Here is an 18,373-nt window from a genome sequence, read left to right as displayed (position 1 = left end):
TTTAAAATGTTGTTGCCATGTCTTGTGAAAGTTATATATATATATATATATATATATATATATATATATATTTTTTTTTTTTTTTATGAAAATATTTTACAACTCCCTGCTCTTGTGAAAACCTTGTGACCAACTAAGCTCCCTAGTGGTGTGGTTATGCCTAAGAAAGTAAAACTACCTAAGTAAGGTTACAGAAGGATACTGGTCAAGACAGCTAAACTATTAAGCTACGTGATTTTAAGACTTTGGTTAAGGTTAGAATATATAATGGCAATTGTTACTGTCCATGGGGTTTGTCCAAATATTTTCTCCTCTATTAACAGATATTGCATACTTTCTGCCAACAATGCCACAACTCAATGCTGCATATTTGCAGCAACCACTGCCTGCTTCCCAACCACACTTCCTCCCAAGCGTCCTGCTGGATTAGCATTTAGGAATTTCTGCATGTGGACTCGGCAATAGGAGTTCAGGTTCACCTTAATAGTTATGAACCACGTGCTCTGTTAAGGAGTGTTTGTGAGCTCAGAGTCACGTCTATGCCACATTGACTTGTTCAGGAGCAACACACGAGCGGAGCCACACCGAAGTCAAATGTGTATTATTTTTGCAATAAATGGGTGCAACAATGGGAGTGTCCAGACTGAATTTGGTTTAACCTCACACTGTCTAAACAAAACAAGACATTTAATTAGCTGAAACATTTCTGCTTCCTGACCGGTGCTGAATGTCAGGCAAAATAATCACAGACTTGTATTGTTGAGCTCAACTACAGTGTTTAACTGCAGACTTCCTTCTCATCTGAAGCTGTTTCCATTGCAGTTTTCTAATGGTCATTAGAGCCTCTTTGGACAATGTGGCAGGGGACAGACATCCATTGTGTAAATTAATTCAGTGCAAAAAATCAACTATTTTAAAAACATGGGAGAAGTATACACAAATGTGAAATAACACAGACACATCACCTGTCCATTTCTAAGGGTATAGAGGATCAGGACCAGATGTTGGAGCTGACTTTGAAAGCATAAAAACTCATTAAACATTTTTATGGCTAAACTGGGAATTAGCCTGTGTGAGAGAGCAAACGGTTTATGTGCTACCTGTGAGTAAGACATCAAAGAGCTCTGCAGCTGCTAATGACAGGCCTATGCATGTCAGAGTTCCAGAATTAGCCGATACAGCTTATTATCCCAAAAAAAAGAAGAAAAAAACACCGGCAGATCATCAAGCAACAAATGCATATGAAGTTCATGTTATCCCAGAAAGGAAACAAAATAAAATCAATAGGTTGCGCTGCATTTGAAATTTTTACAACAGTACGATTTTTCCTACTGCACAGGAAGACTTTCATGTGGTCTTGTATAGGGTTTCAGTGAAGAGAGGAGCACCCCTAAACATAATCCCCACCCCCCTTTCAAACCCACTCCTACCTCCAAAAGTCGCAACCTATCCCCCACAGTGTAGTGTCATTTCACAGAGTGTCAACCCACCTCTGGAATTTCAGAGAGAAAGAAGAGGAAGCAAACTATGGGACACAGAGTATAGCTGCAGCATTGATGAGAGAGAGAGAGAGAGAGAGAGAGAGAGAGAGAGAGAGAGAGAGAGAGAGAGAGAGAGAGAGAGAGAGAGATTTTTTTCTCTGGAGGAGACCTCAACTTTGTGCTCTGGAATTACACAAAATCTGCCGTGCCTTGTGTGCAGGCTCAACTAAGACCTGTTCCTGTCTAAGCATTTTAATGAGCGTAAGCCCCCAGGAGGAATAGTCGGAACTCACAGAAACCTAAGTCAGCCCTGCAAGAAGCAAAGCTCTGCGGCTGCTCACGGTTACAGACATGAAGCCGTTCACCTTGGTCAGTGCTCTTTTTTTCATGCTCCACATCTCCTCTGGCAGTGCGGAAGCCCATAGGTAAGTCAATGAACTAGAGCAACAGAGTGTTTGATGTGGTATTGTATGTTTCTACTCTAAGACCTGCAGCAGGTCTAAACTTTACTTGGACTCAGTCAAGAATTAAAAAGACCTTCCAGGATAATATCAAATACATATCTATGTATTATAGTATGTATCACATTGCCTCTGAAATGCACTGGCACCGATTGGCTAATATACAATTTGGCCAACTTCCTGTAGCCATAAAGAGGAATTACTACCATTTAACTGCTAGTTCCTCCACATGCGTTTACTTTAAGTGGAGCTTAATGAGTAAGATGACCCACCTATTTGACACTGAATTATGTGCTTTAAATCTTTACAGGGAAAACTGTTGTTTTGATGGTATTTACACACTGTTGCCCCTGCCAGCAGAGGACTATGACAGTTATGGCAGTGCATCAGCTAAATGTAGCACAGCAACTGTTAATAACTGAAGAGCACCTGTCACACTTAGGAGCCCCTCTCATGTGGGCTATTCTGGATGATTTCTATCAAGTCTCAGATTCCCCTAGTCCCCCTGGAGCCGAGGCTGGTATAAGATGCTATCCCTGTGGCACCAAAACATCCGGGATATTAGAGTTTGGCACTGAGCTTAAATACAGACATAATGATGCTAAAAGCTCTTATGTCAGATTTGGATGTGTGATTCGGACATACATTTACTGTCAAAGTCAAATGGCATCCTAATTTAATTTACAGGTTAAAAATACACCCATGCAATATAATCTATATGTGGGTTATTTAGAATGTAATGCTGACTCCCTGCCCACCACTGAGAATAACTTTACAGTAGATTCTCATCTGACTCCAGAAATTTGATTCAGGTGAAGATCAAGGTACAGTGAAAAAGAAGGACATGTGGTTGTGCATAAGGTATCAGTGTGCAACGCAGGAAATGTCTGATTAGTGTGCTTTTCTCCATCTGTAGCCTACATCCTGTCAGCTGGCTATTGCTCCACAGGGAGCCCACTTTTATCACTAAGCAAGCCTGTGAGGGGACACTTTATTTAGGTTGTCTTTTCACACAACTACCAGTAGGACCTAAATTAAAAGAGAATGATAGCTAAAATCTACAATTGGGAGAGCGCAGTGAGACTGTGGATGTGTTGGGATAATTTTTTTTATGTTAATATATTCTATTTTGTAATAATATGTCATAATATTTTTCAAATTTTCTATCTGATGTTCCATGCATTAACCAGGGTGGGCTGTAAATGTAGCTGAGACAGTGAAATAACACATTTTCCCTTCCACTCCTCTCTTTTTCTACAAAGGCACTACCGACAAGTCCTTACTGGAAACCAACCAGGTGTGTGTCGCTATGGTAGGAGGCTGGAGTGTTGCTATGGCTGGAAGAAGAACAGTAAAGGACAGTGTGAGGGTAAGAGCAGTCCAGATTGATTCAAAGACTGATACTTTAAATATATATACTGCCACAATACACAATGTCCTAACAAGTGTTATTCTTTTTGTCTAACCCAGAAAATGTGGAGAAAATGACAGTCTAGATTGGAAAAACCTTGCCTGCAAAATAGAAATGTGTGGTTTCACTATAATCCATTATTTTCAAACCACTGATATTTCTGGCTTTATTCTCTTAATGTTAAATGTTTTACCAGCTCAATGTGACCACGGCTGCAAGCACGGAGAGTGTGTTGGCCCCAACAAATGCAAGTGTTTCCCCGGATACACCGGAAAGACATGTAATCAAGGTGAGTAGTTGGGGTCTGGAAAACATAGGTCAAACCGGGTACCGGATAATCTCATTTCCAGCTGATAACTGCCATTACTATCTTATTTTAGGTATGTTTTAATTTCAGAAAATATGTATCTCTTGTGTTTCAATAAAAACCATTTCAGTTAAAATGTACATTTTTTAGGTTTTAGAAAACAAGGTGAAAAAAATGAGGGTTACTCTCATTTCTAGATCTAAATGAGTGTGGTCTGAAACCTCGTCCCTGTGAGCATCGCTGCATGAACACCTATGGAAGTTACAAGTGCTACTGTCTCAATGGTTATACCGTAATGCCTGATGGCTCTTGTGCAAGTAAGTCCCATTGTGTTACTGTCCATACATACCCTAAAAAGTTGCCAAGTTTGAATATTTATAAATGTCTGCTTTTTTGTTTGTATTCGTGTAGATTCTATGACATGCTCTATTGCCCACTGTCAGTATGGTTGTGAGGAAGTTCAGGGGGAGATTCGCTGCCTCTGCCCATCTGCGGGGCTGCAACTGGCGCAAGATGGGAGGACTTGTGTAGGTGAGCAACCACACGCACACAATAGATTATAATCACAGTGATTGACTGTGATTGATTTTTAAACATATAGTTTGAGAGGGAAAAATCAGATGGAGCATAGCCCTTTTCTAACAAGGAATACAGAGTAGAAAAGAATTGGCTTTGGCTTGTTTCTGAGTGTGTGCATAGTAGAACAATTCTGTACGGATTATATTATGTGGCTTTTGCATGCTTGGCCTGTAATTCAGATGGATGCAATTAAGTTATATTTCTTCCCACAGAACTGCTTCAGCGGTGACAGAGCCAGTCTGGCATACTGATCACAAAGGGGAAGTAATATAATAGTTCTGGAGCGTTAAACTTCAGTATTACCATGGATTCAACACACTCAAAGATCAGAGTTGCAGCAGAAGTACACTTTTGATGTATCAAAAAGTACATTATTCCCAGATGTAATGTAACATAACAAACAAATAATGGCCCATTATGAGACAGATGCATATCTACTGTATCCATCATGAAAGTATAAAGTAGTTTCTAATAATGTAAAGTATAATTTTAAACCTGAACTAGAGTAGCAATCATTCAGTTTGTATTAGACATGATAGACCGCTAACTGGCTGCAGGTCATTACATTAAGTTGCTGTATGACCATACATACAATGTGAAAACATGTATACAGGTAGATACATATAAGTAAAGTGACATCATGACATGACTGAATGAAAATATGAAGGTCAATTAATGAATTGAAGCGTTGTCTCTAACAGCAATAGGCTGACTACTACAACTATTTGGCACTGTATCAGTGTTCCTAATGGTGATGTTACGATTAGCTTAAAAACTGTCTTGCACACCTCCTGTGTTAAGTCATTCATTCATTGCATCCACAACATCACAAGCTCAGTTACCACACTCAGTGGAAGCACTGCTTTTTAAGCTGACTTGTGTTCTAACACAAATTAGCAGTGATGCAAGTGGGAAGACAGTGAGCGATCATGTTCATGATCACCAGGATGGTGTAATGCACTCAGTAGGTTACACCAACAATGGTGAAGATCCCAGCTGGCAGATGAAAAACAGCAGCTGATAACTCCATGTGATTCAGAGGAAGCACATACAGTAGTTGTCTATAACCGACCCACAACAAATAATTGTTGAGGACTACAGAGTAGCGAAAATAAGCAAAAACAAGTCCATAGTGGACTTATTTTCTCAATATTGCCTAATGTGACGTGGTTTAAAGGTTCTCCATTTTCACTTGGGGTGCATATTTGGTTCTTCAATAGCAGAGAAGAGTGGTACCCCACAAAGATGGTGTTGTCCTTGGTACAACTATGCTTACATTTTTATGAATGATTTAAACTTGATAAAAATAAAACCATAGGCCCTTTAATGTCCACCCTGGTTTTGTTTCCCTTCAGATATTGATGAATGTGTTACTGGGAAGAACCTCTGCCCATACAACAGACAATGTGTGAACACCTTTGGAAGCTACTTCTGCAAGTGCCAGGATGGCTACGACCTGAAATATGTTGACGGCAAATATGATTGTGTGGGTAAGGTATACAAGTTTATTACGGGAAACATTTGTGATCAATTCTGCTCCTAAAAGGTACAAATAGACTCCTTCCAATTTCAGACCTTGATGAGTGTACAGCCAGCACCCACAAGTGCAGCCACCATGCTGTCTGTGTGAACACTCAAGGATCCTACAAGTGCAGGTGCAAGTCTGGCTTCAGAGGCAATGGCTTTGAATGCTCTGGTGAGATCCAATAACTACTGTGCAGAATTATGAATTGATAAGTTTAAGGGATGCCTTTTAATATAACCCTTCCATTCACAAATATATTTTAGAAACTCATGTCTCAGGCCTCTCCCAGGTGAGAGTAGTCAGTCAGATAGGTCATGAGCAGTTTTACAGCCACATATTTCATCTGAACTCTTTAAAACATCAGCAAACAAGAGTCCTGTCAAGGCTAGTTTCCTACTTTCAGACACCGCTCATCTTAACAGATGTTAGCAAGACAGAGCCACAGATTGAAAACACACCTGTGTATATGACATTGTACAGTAGCCATCTATCTGAAGAAGGAGAAAGACAGGTTGTGCTGTACTTTATAAAGCAGGCCCAGAATACAACAGGTGAAACCCAGTGTAAAAAAACAAACATGAACAGAATATGCAAGGGGTTTCAGTGTAAATGAAAGATGCCTTTATTTTTTGTAGTCAAGCCATTTTATCAGCGGTCGTGGGATGGAGACAAAGGCAGTGCAGATGATTTCCTCAATGGTGAGATTTTGTGAAATCCAAGACTCTGCTTCCGCTGTTCACGCCCTGCCCTGCATCCCCATTCATTCTCTCCTCTTGCCTCCTACTTTTAAGAACACCTCTCCAAACTCTCTGCCTTGCATATGGCTGGAAACGTTGTGCGTCCACCACGCACACAGCTTGATATGAGACCTGGAATCCTCAGCATGACCCTTTATATACAGAACTTGTGTGATAAAATGCTTGTGCAATTTTAAACACTAATTAACGTTATGTGCAAGAAACGTTGCTGTCATGCTTCATCTGCATGGAGTAGAACAAGAACAGCAGCTGCAAAATACGTGAACGACAAACCTGGTAAAATACTGTCTTTCCCACTCATGATTGCGGTTCCACATGTCTAATCTGATTTATCTTTCTGCCTGCAGCCATCCCAGACTCCCAAGTGAGAGGTACACTGGACAACGAGGACATCAAAAATGTTATCCCTGAACCAGTAGCAACGCCGCCTCCTAAGATCCGTGAGCAGCCTTTTGACTATGATGGAGAGGTCTACGTTGGCGAGACTGAGCAGAGACGGGTGGATGAATTTCCTGAGGAAGAAGAAGAAGAGGAGGAAGAAGAGGAAGACAACCAGCTCAATCCAAGAGGAGATGTTTTTAGTAAGTGCCCTTTCGTTTGGCTTTCTTGCAGTAATTCTGGGTGGTCCACAATGTATTAACCATACCATAGACTAAACAAACTCAGTCTCTACAGAGACTTAGCTCTGATGTCTACACAGCATCTGAATACAATTATCGATTTTTCAGTAGGCAGTTAAAGTATAAAATAGTAGGTCAGGTCTAAGACCTTGACTGGAGAAGAAAGGGGCTTGTTGCTTTATGTCCCCAGGCTCCTCCAAGATCTGTATAATCAGAATGAGAATCAGAAAGGAATTTATTGCCACAGTAGTTACCCTACGTGGAATTGGTGGATTGGTGCATACATACACAAACAAACAAACAAACATATTAATAAAACAATTAACAAAACATTAATAACTCAGGGAAGGTCTGTTGTTACTGTCAATGGAAAAACACATATTTGTTGACTCTTTTTAGTAAACAACATACTAAGACACATTTATACGGATTAGTCAAAGATGTCCTAGTTATTTCAACAAAGAACCACATGTACATTGTAAAAATAGGGTCACTAACATTAAGATCCTGTCAACTCTCAGATGGCATTTTTTTTTTTTTTAAATGCTATCATAATATTAAACCATTGGCTGAAGCTAAAATATTAAGATCTAAATAAGAACCCAGCAATGTGTACATGAAGAAATTATCTGAATCAATCTAAGTGGTTATAAAACATGATGGCTTCTAGCACATCATTCACACCTGAGTTGTATTTATATATGCACATTCTGGCAACACATCCAGACACTTTCATCAAATAAAAAGAAAAGAGTAGGCAACAGTGTGGTCATGAAGAGCTATACATCTCAATGAGAAACCTTATACATGAGGTTACCTTTACCTTTCACCACTGATCTTTATGGAAACCCCCGAGCCTGTGTAATAACTCAGATAGCAAGAGGAGACAAGCCCCAAGACATCCGTCACCTCCAGGGAGGAATTTTACTCTGTCGGCATTTGAGAGCCCAGGGATACAACTCATCCTGCTTCCCATCTCCTGGGAGGAGGGTGAGGAAGGGAGGGAGGTCACTTAAGCCTCCAAGCCTTTTATTATGTTTTCCCCAAAACAGCTGTCAGCAAACAGACTTGACTCCTTGGAAAGTCTGTCATCAGCACTCTAGACCTCTCTAACACTCTGGCTGAGCAGGTTCAATAACCCCAGCTGTCACTTGTCTGACTATCTCAGGCTGCTTGCCATGGGGGTGGTTTGCTGAAAGAGCATTAAAATACTTGGGGGGGGGGGGGGCTGTATCCTAAAGTTGTAGTTTCATCTCAAGACATGAGTGACAGCAGGGCAGGTCTACACCTGTTGGTTAAAAGGCCCCCTGGCTTTTGTTTAATCATGGAAAATATCTTTGCTACATAATTTTGGAATTTTTTTTTTTTTATGATCACATTTTTTTAGAGGAATTTCTAGGAAAAATTTTCTTTATCATGTCTATGAGGCAAAATGTAGGCGGCATATTTTATGAGATTTGTGAGAGTATAATTGTGATACAATTGTGTCTGCTTTTACCCATTTACTGATGATTCAATTTTGCTAAAATAATATACATTCAGTTGCCAATTTATAGGGCACAAGGAATGCAGCCCTGAAATAAATCCTAGCTTCAGTTTTAGTTGAAACTGAACATTATAACCTTTATGAAAGAAGGATTTACTGTTGTGTGCTAGGTGATACCTAATAAACTGACAAGTGGGTGTACTGTACAGTATATTTAGCTGAAGATTCATGAATTCACACTAATTGTTACTTTAATCTCTAAACACAGTATCAGAGGACTTTGAATCAGTGTTCGGACCGGCCACAGAAGTCAAAGAAATCGAAATGGCACCAGTTCAGGAAGGTAATCAAATATCCGTTTATGTGCTATTGTTATACAATGACTGTTTATGTGACTAATTTGCTAATGTGCGCCTATTGTTTTACCCTCTAGAGTTTATCATGGATTGCAATTTTGATCAGGGAGCATGTGAGTGGGTCCAAGACAAGGCTGATGACATGGACTGGAGCGTAGCTTACCATAACGGTAACAGAATTATTATGTTTTAAGATTCATTTCATGTTTGTGAATTTAGATGCATTCACTTATAAGTGCTACAAACTCGTTCAGGTGGTGAATACTACATGGCCATGAGTGGATTCCTAGGGGAGCCAGAGGATATAGCCAAACTGAAGTTGCTTCTCAGTGACCGGGCTCAGCAGGGCAGCTTCTGCCTCACCTTTGACTACCGTCTGATGGGCCATAATGTGGGAACTCTCAGGGTGCTGCTGGATAACAATGGTTACCCAGTATGGGAGCAGAGGCAAAGCAGAGACCAGGGTTGGCAGACAGAGCTCCTCACTGTGGCCTGGAAAGAGGAGGCACCACAATCTGTGAGACATTTTATCGTTTTATAAGACATATTAGTAATAGATGATTGTCAAACCAGTGCTGTAACTGCTAACAACACTAATAACAGCCAAAGTAAATTGAACAGCACAAATGTTGTATCATAAGTCTATGCAGTACTTATGTGACTAGCTATACTGGATTTTTCTCAAAAACTCATGTGGTCCACAGTATGTTTGCAAGACCACTCTGATATTGTTCACTCACTGGAATCTACAGACTAAAGATGCGATGGTACTATTCAATGTCTTTCAGATTATCTTTGAAGCTCAGCATGGGAAAGATGTTGCAGGAGAGATTGGGCTGGACAATGTTGTGCTGACCTCAGGGCCCTGTCAAGACGATGTCAGTCCACTCGTTTAAGAAGTATCTTCACTCTGGATTTACATTTTGAAAATCTGCTCTGACACATGTCAAAGATTCCTGTTTCCTGTCTGTTCTTATGGTCTGGAGTTTCTCAATGTTTTCTAATGGCTTATCCACACGACAGCCACAAAAAAATACTGAAACATGGTCTCAAGGGAAGATGATGTACTATCAGCGCATGCATGTTTACTCCATCACAGTGCTGCTACATCAATACATCCTGCTTTATTCTCTATCGTGATTTTTAAAATGGTCTCTCATATAATACAGATAACTCCGATCTCAGGAATAGGTGGAAATGCTAACTTTGTCTGTTAGTTAGATGTGACAGTATTGTGCTTAGCCCTTTGTTGTGTGTGATTGCTGAAGTGAACTGAAAATAATCTATGATATGTAATGTGAATTCTTAGATAAATTATATCTGAAATTCAATCTTAAATGAATAACCAGCCTTTTTCAAAGGCTGGTTAGTTTAAATATTAAAATGTATCAGTGCATAACTGCTGTAAATGTTGCTTTCATGTTATATTGTACTATTACATTAAATTTTTTTTTTTTTTTTTAACTCTGTCTACCACTGTATGATTGTACACCTGTATGCCAAATCTTCTTGATCATGCCAGACTGTAGTTTTCGGCAAACAGAATTTTCTGGTAATGGAAATGTATCATATGCCAGTGTTGCAGTGTGGACAAAATCCAAGGTAATATGACAAAGAATGTGGGTAATTTAGGAAACACAGTCTGCTGACTGAAAAAATGCCACCACAAGTAAAATGTAAATTTATGGATGCCAGGCATGGCTGGTATTTTATCACAGACAGTTGTTTGGGGGAGTCAATTAATACCAAACTTACTTACTATAACGTCAATAATGTTGCCATCTGATAACTTGTGTAACGTTATGCTTTAAGTAGAAATGTTGAGGTACGTTACTTGATTAAAATGTTTGCCACTAACATTACTGTATTTCAGAGGGAAATACTGTACTTCTACTGCTCCACATTTACATGCTGTTTAACGTTACTCGTTAATAATGTTTATTCAATGAGGCCACTGCAGAGCCGGCCCGAGGCATAAGCGAACTAAGCGGCTGTTTGGGGCCCCCTGGCCACTAGGGGGCCCCCAACCGAGTGTTGTTTTTCCCTCTTAACATTCGCCGACGGTCCCATCTGGGCTCCCGTAGTTTCGAATGGGCCCAGCCCTCCCCCCATGCGTTTGCCATAGTGATACACAAACAACATGGCAGCGACCATTGACATATATGGCAGCGACAGTGGCTAACATTAGTTATTTTCTTAACTACTCGTTTCATTACTTACTTAACCGCAATATCCGCCAAAATGACCGGCAGCTCATTGTGCTCTGTACCCGGCTCAAAGTCACCTATTTTCGGATTACTGAACTACCGCCTACCTAACGGAGCACCATGGAGCACCGGACCCGGTGTTGAAGAACTCTGATGCGGCTCAACACATCTACTAGCTAAAAGCCGCTGATACGAACGAGCTGTGACGGAGGTCTGTAGCGGCTTACAACAACTAGCAATCGCCACTCTGTAGCACGGAGCTCCTCTTCGACGTTTGTTTTTATCGCTATCGCTAGTTACTACGAAGGAGCTTGCTACAGGTATGCTACACTCATGAGACCATGGCATGTTAATGTACATTACTCAGCAACAGGTGAAAACAGGAGCAAGGTTGCGCGACTAAAGTTAAAATGAATTGAACTTTTACTGAGGAACGAGAAGTGAATTACCTGTATGTGTGAAAACAGCTTTATCTCACGCATCCGTTTAGTGGTTGCTGAATATATAACATTATTATATAGGGGAGAGCCCGGACAGTTGAAACACGTTTTAATTAAACGTAATTTACAAAGCGATCGTATCGCACTGAAAGCTAATATTTTGTCACTAGCAACCTACACCTGTCTTCTGTCAAATACAGTTGCATTTTCAGCTTTGAACAAAACCGTTCAGGAATTATTACAGCAAAAGTGGGGCGTGCGTAATGTTTCATGCGTCCCTCCTGGTCGGGACGCATGAAACAGCATAGGGGGACGGATGAAACATACAGTTTAAGCCATATAAACTTCCCACAACTTCAATATTTTACTATATATCATGAATGGTACCCCCAAAAGGTAGATAGATTGTTGCTGGGCTATACGTCTTTGTGAATATCTGTTAACCACTAATTGCCGTCACCTTGAAGCGTGTATGAAGCGGTTTTTGAAATATCTTGCACTGTGGGTGATTCTGCCATTTTTATAGCTAGAACAGTACGTTTTCTCATTTAAATCATGTTTCTATTGTGGAAAATGTTGTTTCACAGGTTTGTTCAATATATAGCATAATATCATTTTTTCCCTCTTTCACAGAGGGCGCCCCCCCAATACAATGATAGGGAAAACACTCAAACCAATATTTACATAAAATTGGCATGAATAATCATAATGGTATACATGCCCCGTGTGTGTGTGTGTGTGAGAGAGAGATCTTGTCATTTGTCATCTGAAGATTAATTTTAAGTGGGGGGGGATCGATTTAAATCATGAATCAGATTCTTTGTGAAAAAATCAGGGATTTTTTTGAGGCCATATCGCCCAGCCCTACTTCCTACTGAGTATGTCAGTATTGTTTGGCCCTGAAGCCCAAGTAGTTGGGTGAAGTCACTACCTTAATAAATCAAAAAGCAAAAGGCTATGAATCTGAACAAATTTAGGTATTGCCCTTCTCTAGCTGACCATCCCCAAAATGCACCAGAATACAGGAAATCACATCTACCAAATTCAAAATTTTCTGGGGGAGCACCCCCAGACCCCCCCTCGCCGTTTGCATCCACTTTTGCACAAATAGAATAGGGGGGAGGGTCCTTATGCATCTGTGCCCCGGGGGGGCAGTAGTTCATAAACCTCACTGTATTCATTTATAATGTAACATTATAGCGTGACATTTGTGTCAATAATCGTCAAGCACAGGTGACTCCGCGTGGTGGGAGGGGGGGCCCCCCCAATCAAATTCTGCTTAGGGCCCCCAAAAGGCTCGGGCCGGCGCTGGGCCACTGCATAAAAAGCATAATTTTCGAACGTTAGTAAACGATGTGTAGGCCTACATTGTGTTGCTAATATTGTTGTACATAACTTTGAAGTTGCTGTAGCCTACATTATGGTATTGCTATGTGGTGTAAAATTCCTTCCATAAATTCCCACAAATATGCTGACAGTGCTACAAGTATGTTACCGTTAGCTAGGTGGTTTTGAGGTCGAGTGGATTTTGTCTCCGTGTGCAATGATGTGCAGCCATGTGGGCAGCTGGGATGCTGGGAGATAACAGCTAACTAACGTAAATGTCGCTCTCTGGTGGTTGAACGCATGCATAATACAAAGAAGTAAAAATGTGTTAAAGAACACTCAGCAAAGTCGTTGGTTTAAAAGTAACTGTACGTGTCGAGCGACTTTTTAAATAAGAACGGTATAACGTGTGCGAACAATATAGCTATAGCTAGTGCTATAATGTAGCTAGAAATTGTATGGGGTCTGAACATAGAGGGCCTGAAACGTTACCTCAGCGCTCGTTGGTTGTTTCTGTCTGACAAGATCACATGATCCGAGGCTGCCCGTGTATCGTTAGCTTCTTAGCAGCTAGCTGCGTTAGCGCTGAGCTTTATGGGTTCAACAGGAAACAGTGCGACCTTATCTCGAGTCACACCAAGACGAGGAGCTGTCAAACATATTTATTAACGTTAATATTATTTCGTGTTTCTTGTTGATTCAACCGCTGTCTGGCCCAACGTGTAAGGTACGCTACTAGCAATATTACCTGCAAGTAAACCTGAGCTAGCGAATGCTGTGTCAACTCCAGCTGTGTTCCCTTGTTTTCATTTTTGTGTTAGCCTAGCTGAGCTAACACGTAGCTAGCTAGCTGAGAGACACAATTCAGACTGCATACTAGCGTGCTACCATGTTCTACAGCTATTAGTTTAATAACGTGTACGTTATATGTCACAAGCTAAATCTTATTATACCCTGTTGGACTGCTCGCAAACAGTGTATTGAACGTTTGGTAGCAGATGAGTGATTTATTGCAATGGGGCTTCTCAGCTGCTGTCATGGGCCATTGGTTAATCAGGAAACTGCTGTGTTACAGCTGGCTGAACGTTACCTACATGGCTGCTCACATCAACATTAAACATATGAGCATGTGACCAAGGACTATAGGGTCTACAGCACATGATCTGGACAAGTGGAGGAGGCCAAAATCAATCAGGGGTAAAAACAAAAATCCTCAAAACATCTATAAGAAATTGTGTTTCTTTAAATAAAAAAAGAAGTGGTTATTGGTCACAATATTTTATAAAAAAAAGTATATTATAGTGTTGTACAGGTAATACAAATCTATTTTGCACATTGCATCTCTCCATTAGGTACATTATTTCAAAGTGGTCAGTCGGGAGTGAATAGCCATGACAACAAAGACATCCCTGCTTAAAGTCATTCTGCTGGGCGATGGTGGTGTCGGAAAAAGCTCCATCATGAATCGTTATGTTACCAACAAGTTTGATGCACACCTTTTCCACACCATTGGTGTAGAGTTCCTCAACAAGGAACTGGAGGTAGATGGCCACCAGGTTACCCTACAGATCTGGGACACTGCTGGCCAGGAGCGCTTTCGCAGCTTGAGGACTCCTTTCTATCGTGGCTCTGACTGCTGCCTGCTCACATTCAGTGTAGATGACAGCCAGAGTTTTCTCAACTTAGGCAACTGGAAGAAGGAGTTCATCTACTATGCAGATGTCAAGGAGCCAGAGAAGTTCCCATTTGTAGTCTTGGGCAACAAACTGGACGTTACAGAAAGGCAGGTGTCTTCTGAGGAGGCTCGGCAATGGTGCCAGGAGAACGGTGACTACCCCTATTATGAGACCAGTGCCAAGGATGCCACCAATGTAGCGGTGGCCTTCGAGGAGGCAGTGCGTAGAGTGTTGGCACTGGATGAAAGAACGGACCACCTCATCCCCACAGACACAGTTAAGCTTCACAGAAAGCCTCGCTCTGCTACCACTTGCTGTTCATAACATTTCAGGGGTTATCACTAACAATACATTGCTGTTATGCCTGTTATGTGATGAGGCTGTATGTTTACAATGCTGTAATAACATCTTATTTAAACAAATTATGCTACTGGCTTTATGATTTGTTATACTGTTGAAGGTTTGATAATGCTAATAATCTGACTTCTATTTGAAGGGAAAGAGGAAACACTAAATTCATCCCAGTGTAATTACAAATAAAAATGAAATCACTGAATCATTTACTCAGCTTTGCCACAGTTCAAAAGTCAGGCTTTGGATGGGTAGCAGAAAAATAAACTATATTTTGTGTTGGCCCAAGATTACTTGCTGGGAACTAAAAATCTGTCATGATAAAACAAAGGCAATATATTTGAAAAGTTTCACTTCCCTCTCAAATGGTTTTCCGTCATGAATGCGTATTATAATGTGTCTTTCAAAACTACTACCTGTGTACTACCTTGGGAGTGCGATCATGAAAGTGTTTCTGAACTTTACTCCTAAATGTAATAACACAGTGATGGCCTATATATTTATATACAGAAAATAACTGCCTAATTAACTTATACAGCCCAATAACATTATTTGTGAGAATTATGAAGTAGTTAAGGCACTACTATGTGTAACTAACAAATTTAGGCTTGTTGTGATTATTGCACCTTTTAGGTCTTCTTTGTGCACATTTTGCTTAGTGAATAGATTGTATGCTGAAAGCACTGAGGGACAAGATCCCCAATAGAAGATCAATATTAAAGCAAAGTTAACATGCATGGCATATGGTGTATTTAAGCTTCTGGAAACATTTGTATTTTGTAAACCGTTTTTACCTTACAAGTCACTGAATCAATATTGCCTTGAGGACAGTGCATTGGAATAGCAGTCATGATTGAGTAAACTGTTATCCTCATTGTTGGGTTTGTTTTAAATAATGATTTTGATCTTTAAAGCACTCTATTAACATTTTTATACTTGCAGTTTAAAGTCTTTCCCCACAGCTTAATATTTACAATGGTGAACCATTTATTTACCTTGTTTCTTATTCACATTTCATTCATATTCAAAGTTGTATTACTGGTATGGCAAATGATAAATAAACCACCTAAGAACTGTCTCTTAAAGCATGTTTTGTAGCCTGAAAACTCTGAGTGTGTTTATTATCTTAATGTTCTAACTGAATGTTAACATTCTGCTGTGTTTTGTAACCACTGCAATGATATAATGCCTAAACAGCTAGATAACAAAGTATCTATGTCAAGGCACAAGATTGTGTCTTTTAATCACAATGTTTTTTTCCCCCATTATTGGTCAAGCACTCTTGGGATAAGTTTAAGCTTTAATGCCTTAAAGTCTAATGTTGATCATCAACATACCTTAGCCATACTTACAGCTCACCTCATTGCAAGAAATAAAAACAACTTTACATCAGACAAGAAAATGTTTAATAGAAAAGACATACATCAATTATGGGTTGTGTATATGTACAAATAGGAAAGACACATTAAAGTACTTGTGTATATGAAGTAATTAACTCAGGAGATGTTTCTTTCCAAGAAACTGTACTTTCCTCTCGAAAGCTGTTGAGCGGATCGGTGCATTGATTTCATAAAATGGATTCATTGCAAACTGGAAGACAAAATAAAAAAATCCAACACTGAAGGAAGAAATAGACCAAAATGTTACCTCATGCAAAGTTATTCTATTCATATGGGAGACAACTTACCTTAATGTATAAATCATATACATCATTAAAGAAGTTCTTGATTCCATCTTCTTGTCGCACATCATGCAGCATGATGAATCTGATATGTACGGCAAATAATTAAAGAAAATACCATGCCAATGAATTCCTTGATGATATACAATACACAATATGACTGACTTCTAAAAATATCACATACTGCAAACTAACATGTTAAAAAGTGGCAGTGGGGCTTCAGCTAATTATTTTCATTATCAATTAACCTGTTAAATATTTTTTTTCTGTTATTTGTTATATTGAAAAATGCCCATCACAATTTGCCAGAGCCTAAGGTAACATCTTAAAATTGCTTGTTTTGTTCAACCAACAGCCCCAAAACTCAAAGTCAAATATTCAATTTACAATGATATAAAACAGAATAGCAACACATCTTTATGTTTAACATGCTGGATTGAAAGAATATTGGTCAGTTTTAGTTGATAAATCAAAACTTGAATTTTTTTTCTGTCGATTAATAGACTTAATTGTTTCGGTTATCTTGCATTGTTGTATCCAAATTACAGATGTACACCTCTGAAATTAGTTTATTAAACATGATATTTTAGCCATGTAGGGAGTTTTGTCGCTCTTCTGTCAGTAAACTACAACATGGCAATATTTGATCAATTTTTGATTGCGAATCAAGAATGATGTATAGTCTTCTGTGAGGGAATAAAAAGCGAAGAATCAAATGGAATAAAAAGGATATGTCCTGCAGTAACAAAGGCAGAAACAAACCACTCGTTGAACTTGTCTACAGTTTTCAAGTACATATTGTTGGACAGCCACATGTTTTCATCAACCAAATCCAGGGCAGCGTGTGCAATGAACTGGTTCAGGTGACGATGGTCATCCTGTGGTTAATGACACAAATCATATCAAACAACATAATAAATTAACAGACATTATCATTTCCTATAAATAACTGTAAAGGTCCTGTACCACTTACATTAAAGACAGTCTAGTGTGGTCACACTCATACTTCCTAGATTATATCCTGACAATTATGCTGTAGTCTATGGCTAGGCTAATATATAACACTTATAATTTGTTTACCACTGTTATTGCACAATATGTAGTAGAATAGTTGCTGGTGTTATTAATAAAGCCATGTTACCTTTGATTCAACCTTCCCAGCTGGCAAGAACTCCATCTCAAACACAGGGTTGTCCTGGTGACCAACCATGACAAAATAAAAACTTCCAGACATCGTTTCACCTTCTTCTTAGCAAAGACAAACTGCCCTGAAAACAATTCAAAACAACAGGTTAAACAATTTAATCTTGCCAAATGTCAATACCACCCAATTGATTGAACCTTTCAGCTAGCAAGCTAACGTTAGCCGCAGTGCTCCACAAACGCTTAACGTCGTTTAAGTCTTTAAGTGATTCTTGTGAGACTATAAAAATAAAGAAAACGCATTACGCCTTGAAAGAGTATAGGAACGCAAAGCAAGCACAACAGTGAAAGCTTATTACTTTGATACAACTGACTTTTGTTTACCTGTTAATTTTGCTTCCTGGAGAGAAACGATAGCAGTCGCACAAAGATGACGACATGGTCAAGCAGCGCTATCTGAAATGTAATTATTAGTTATCTGCTGTAAAACGGTTCGGCGGGAGCTGTTTTTAGCTTAACTTCATAAAAAATCCGTATTGCATTAAAGATATATATATAATACATT

General features: G+C 39.5%; 3 protein-coding genes and 1 long non-coding RNA gene across 5 annotated transcripts; 2 read left to right on the top strand and 2 right to left on the bottom strand.

Moving 5' to 3' along the window:
* The first annotated feature begins 1,624 nt into the window (after positions 1-1,624).
* Positions 1,625-10,443, top strand: egfl6 (EGF-like-domain, multiple 6). Its single transcript, XM_028590503.1, has 13 exons — positions 1,625-1,906; positions 3,205-3,311; positions 3,550-3,642; positions 3,858-3,977; positions 4,072-4,191; positions 5,595-5,729; positions 5,813-5,935; positions 6,400-6,462; positions 6,870-7,103; positions 8,897-8,971; positions 9,062-9,154; positions 9,239-9,501; positions 9,773-10,443. Exons 1-13 carry the CDS (start codon positions 1,833-1,835, stop codon positions 9,878-9,880), a joined length of 1,608 nt encoding a protein of 535 aa, XP_028446304.1. The 5' UTR covers positions 1,625-1,832; the 3' UTR covers positions 9,881-10,443.
* On the bottom strand, positions 6,339-13,610 carry LOC114563710 (uncharacterized). Of its 2 annotated transcripts, none has more exons than XR_003693671.1 (3): positions 13,450-13,610; positions 9,348-9,476; positions 6,339-7,034 (listed from the first exon to the last, which is right to left on the bottom strand). It is a non-coding gene; the product is annotated as an uncharacterized LOC114563710 (long non-coding RNA). The 2 variants fall into 2 exon arrangements; XR_003693670.1 differs by lacking the exon at positions 13,450-13,610 and adding an exon at positions 13,127-13,432.
* On the top strand, positions 13,183-16,376 carry rab9a (RAB9A, member RAS oncogene family). The gene is made up of 3 exons (XM_028590504.1): positions 13,183-13,684; positions 14,033-14,154; positions 14,310-16,376. Exon 3 carries the CDS (start codon positions 14,349-14,351, stop codon positions 14,955-14,957), a length of 609 nt encoding a protein of 202 aa, XP_028446305.1. The 5' UTR covers positions 13,183-13,684; positions 14,033-14,154; positions 14,310-14,348; the 3' UTR covers positions 14,958-16,376.
* trappc2 (trafficking protein particle complex subunit 2) lies at positions 16,374-18,279 on the bottom strand. The gene is made up of 5 exons (XM_028590505.1): positions 18,193-18,279; positions 17,807-17,933; positions 17,399-17,543; positions 16,672-16,757; positions 16,374-16,574 (listed from the first exon to the last, which is right to left on the bottom strand). The coding sequence occupies exons 2-5, from the start codon at positions 17,897-17,899 to the stop codon at positions 16,476-16,478; spliced, it is 423 nt and encodes a 140-aa protein (XP_028446306.1). The 5' UTR covers positions 17,900-17,933; positions 18,193-18,279; the 3' UTR covers positions 16,374-16,475.
* Between the last annotated feature and the right edge of the window lie 94 nt (positions 18,280-18,373).

Source organism: Perca flavescens, chromosome 11 (genome assembly GCF_004354835.1).
Source record: "Perca flavescens isolate YP-PL-M2 chromosome 11, PFLA_1.0, whole genome shotgun sequence".
In the NCBI taxonomy this organism is placed as follows: domain Eukaryota; kingdom Metazoa; phylum Chordata; class Actinopteri; order Perciformes; family Percidae; genus Perca; species Perca flavescens.
This window is presented reverse-complemented; position numbering and strand designations above follow the sequence as displayed.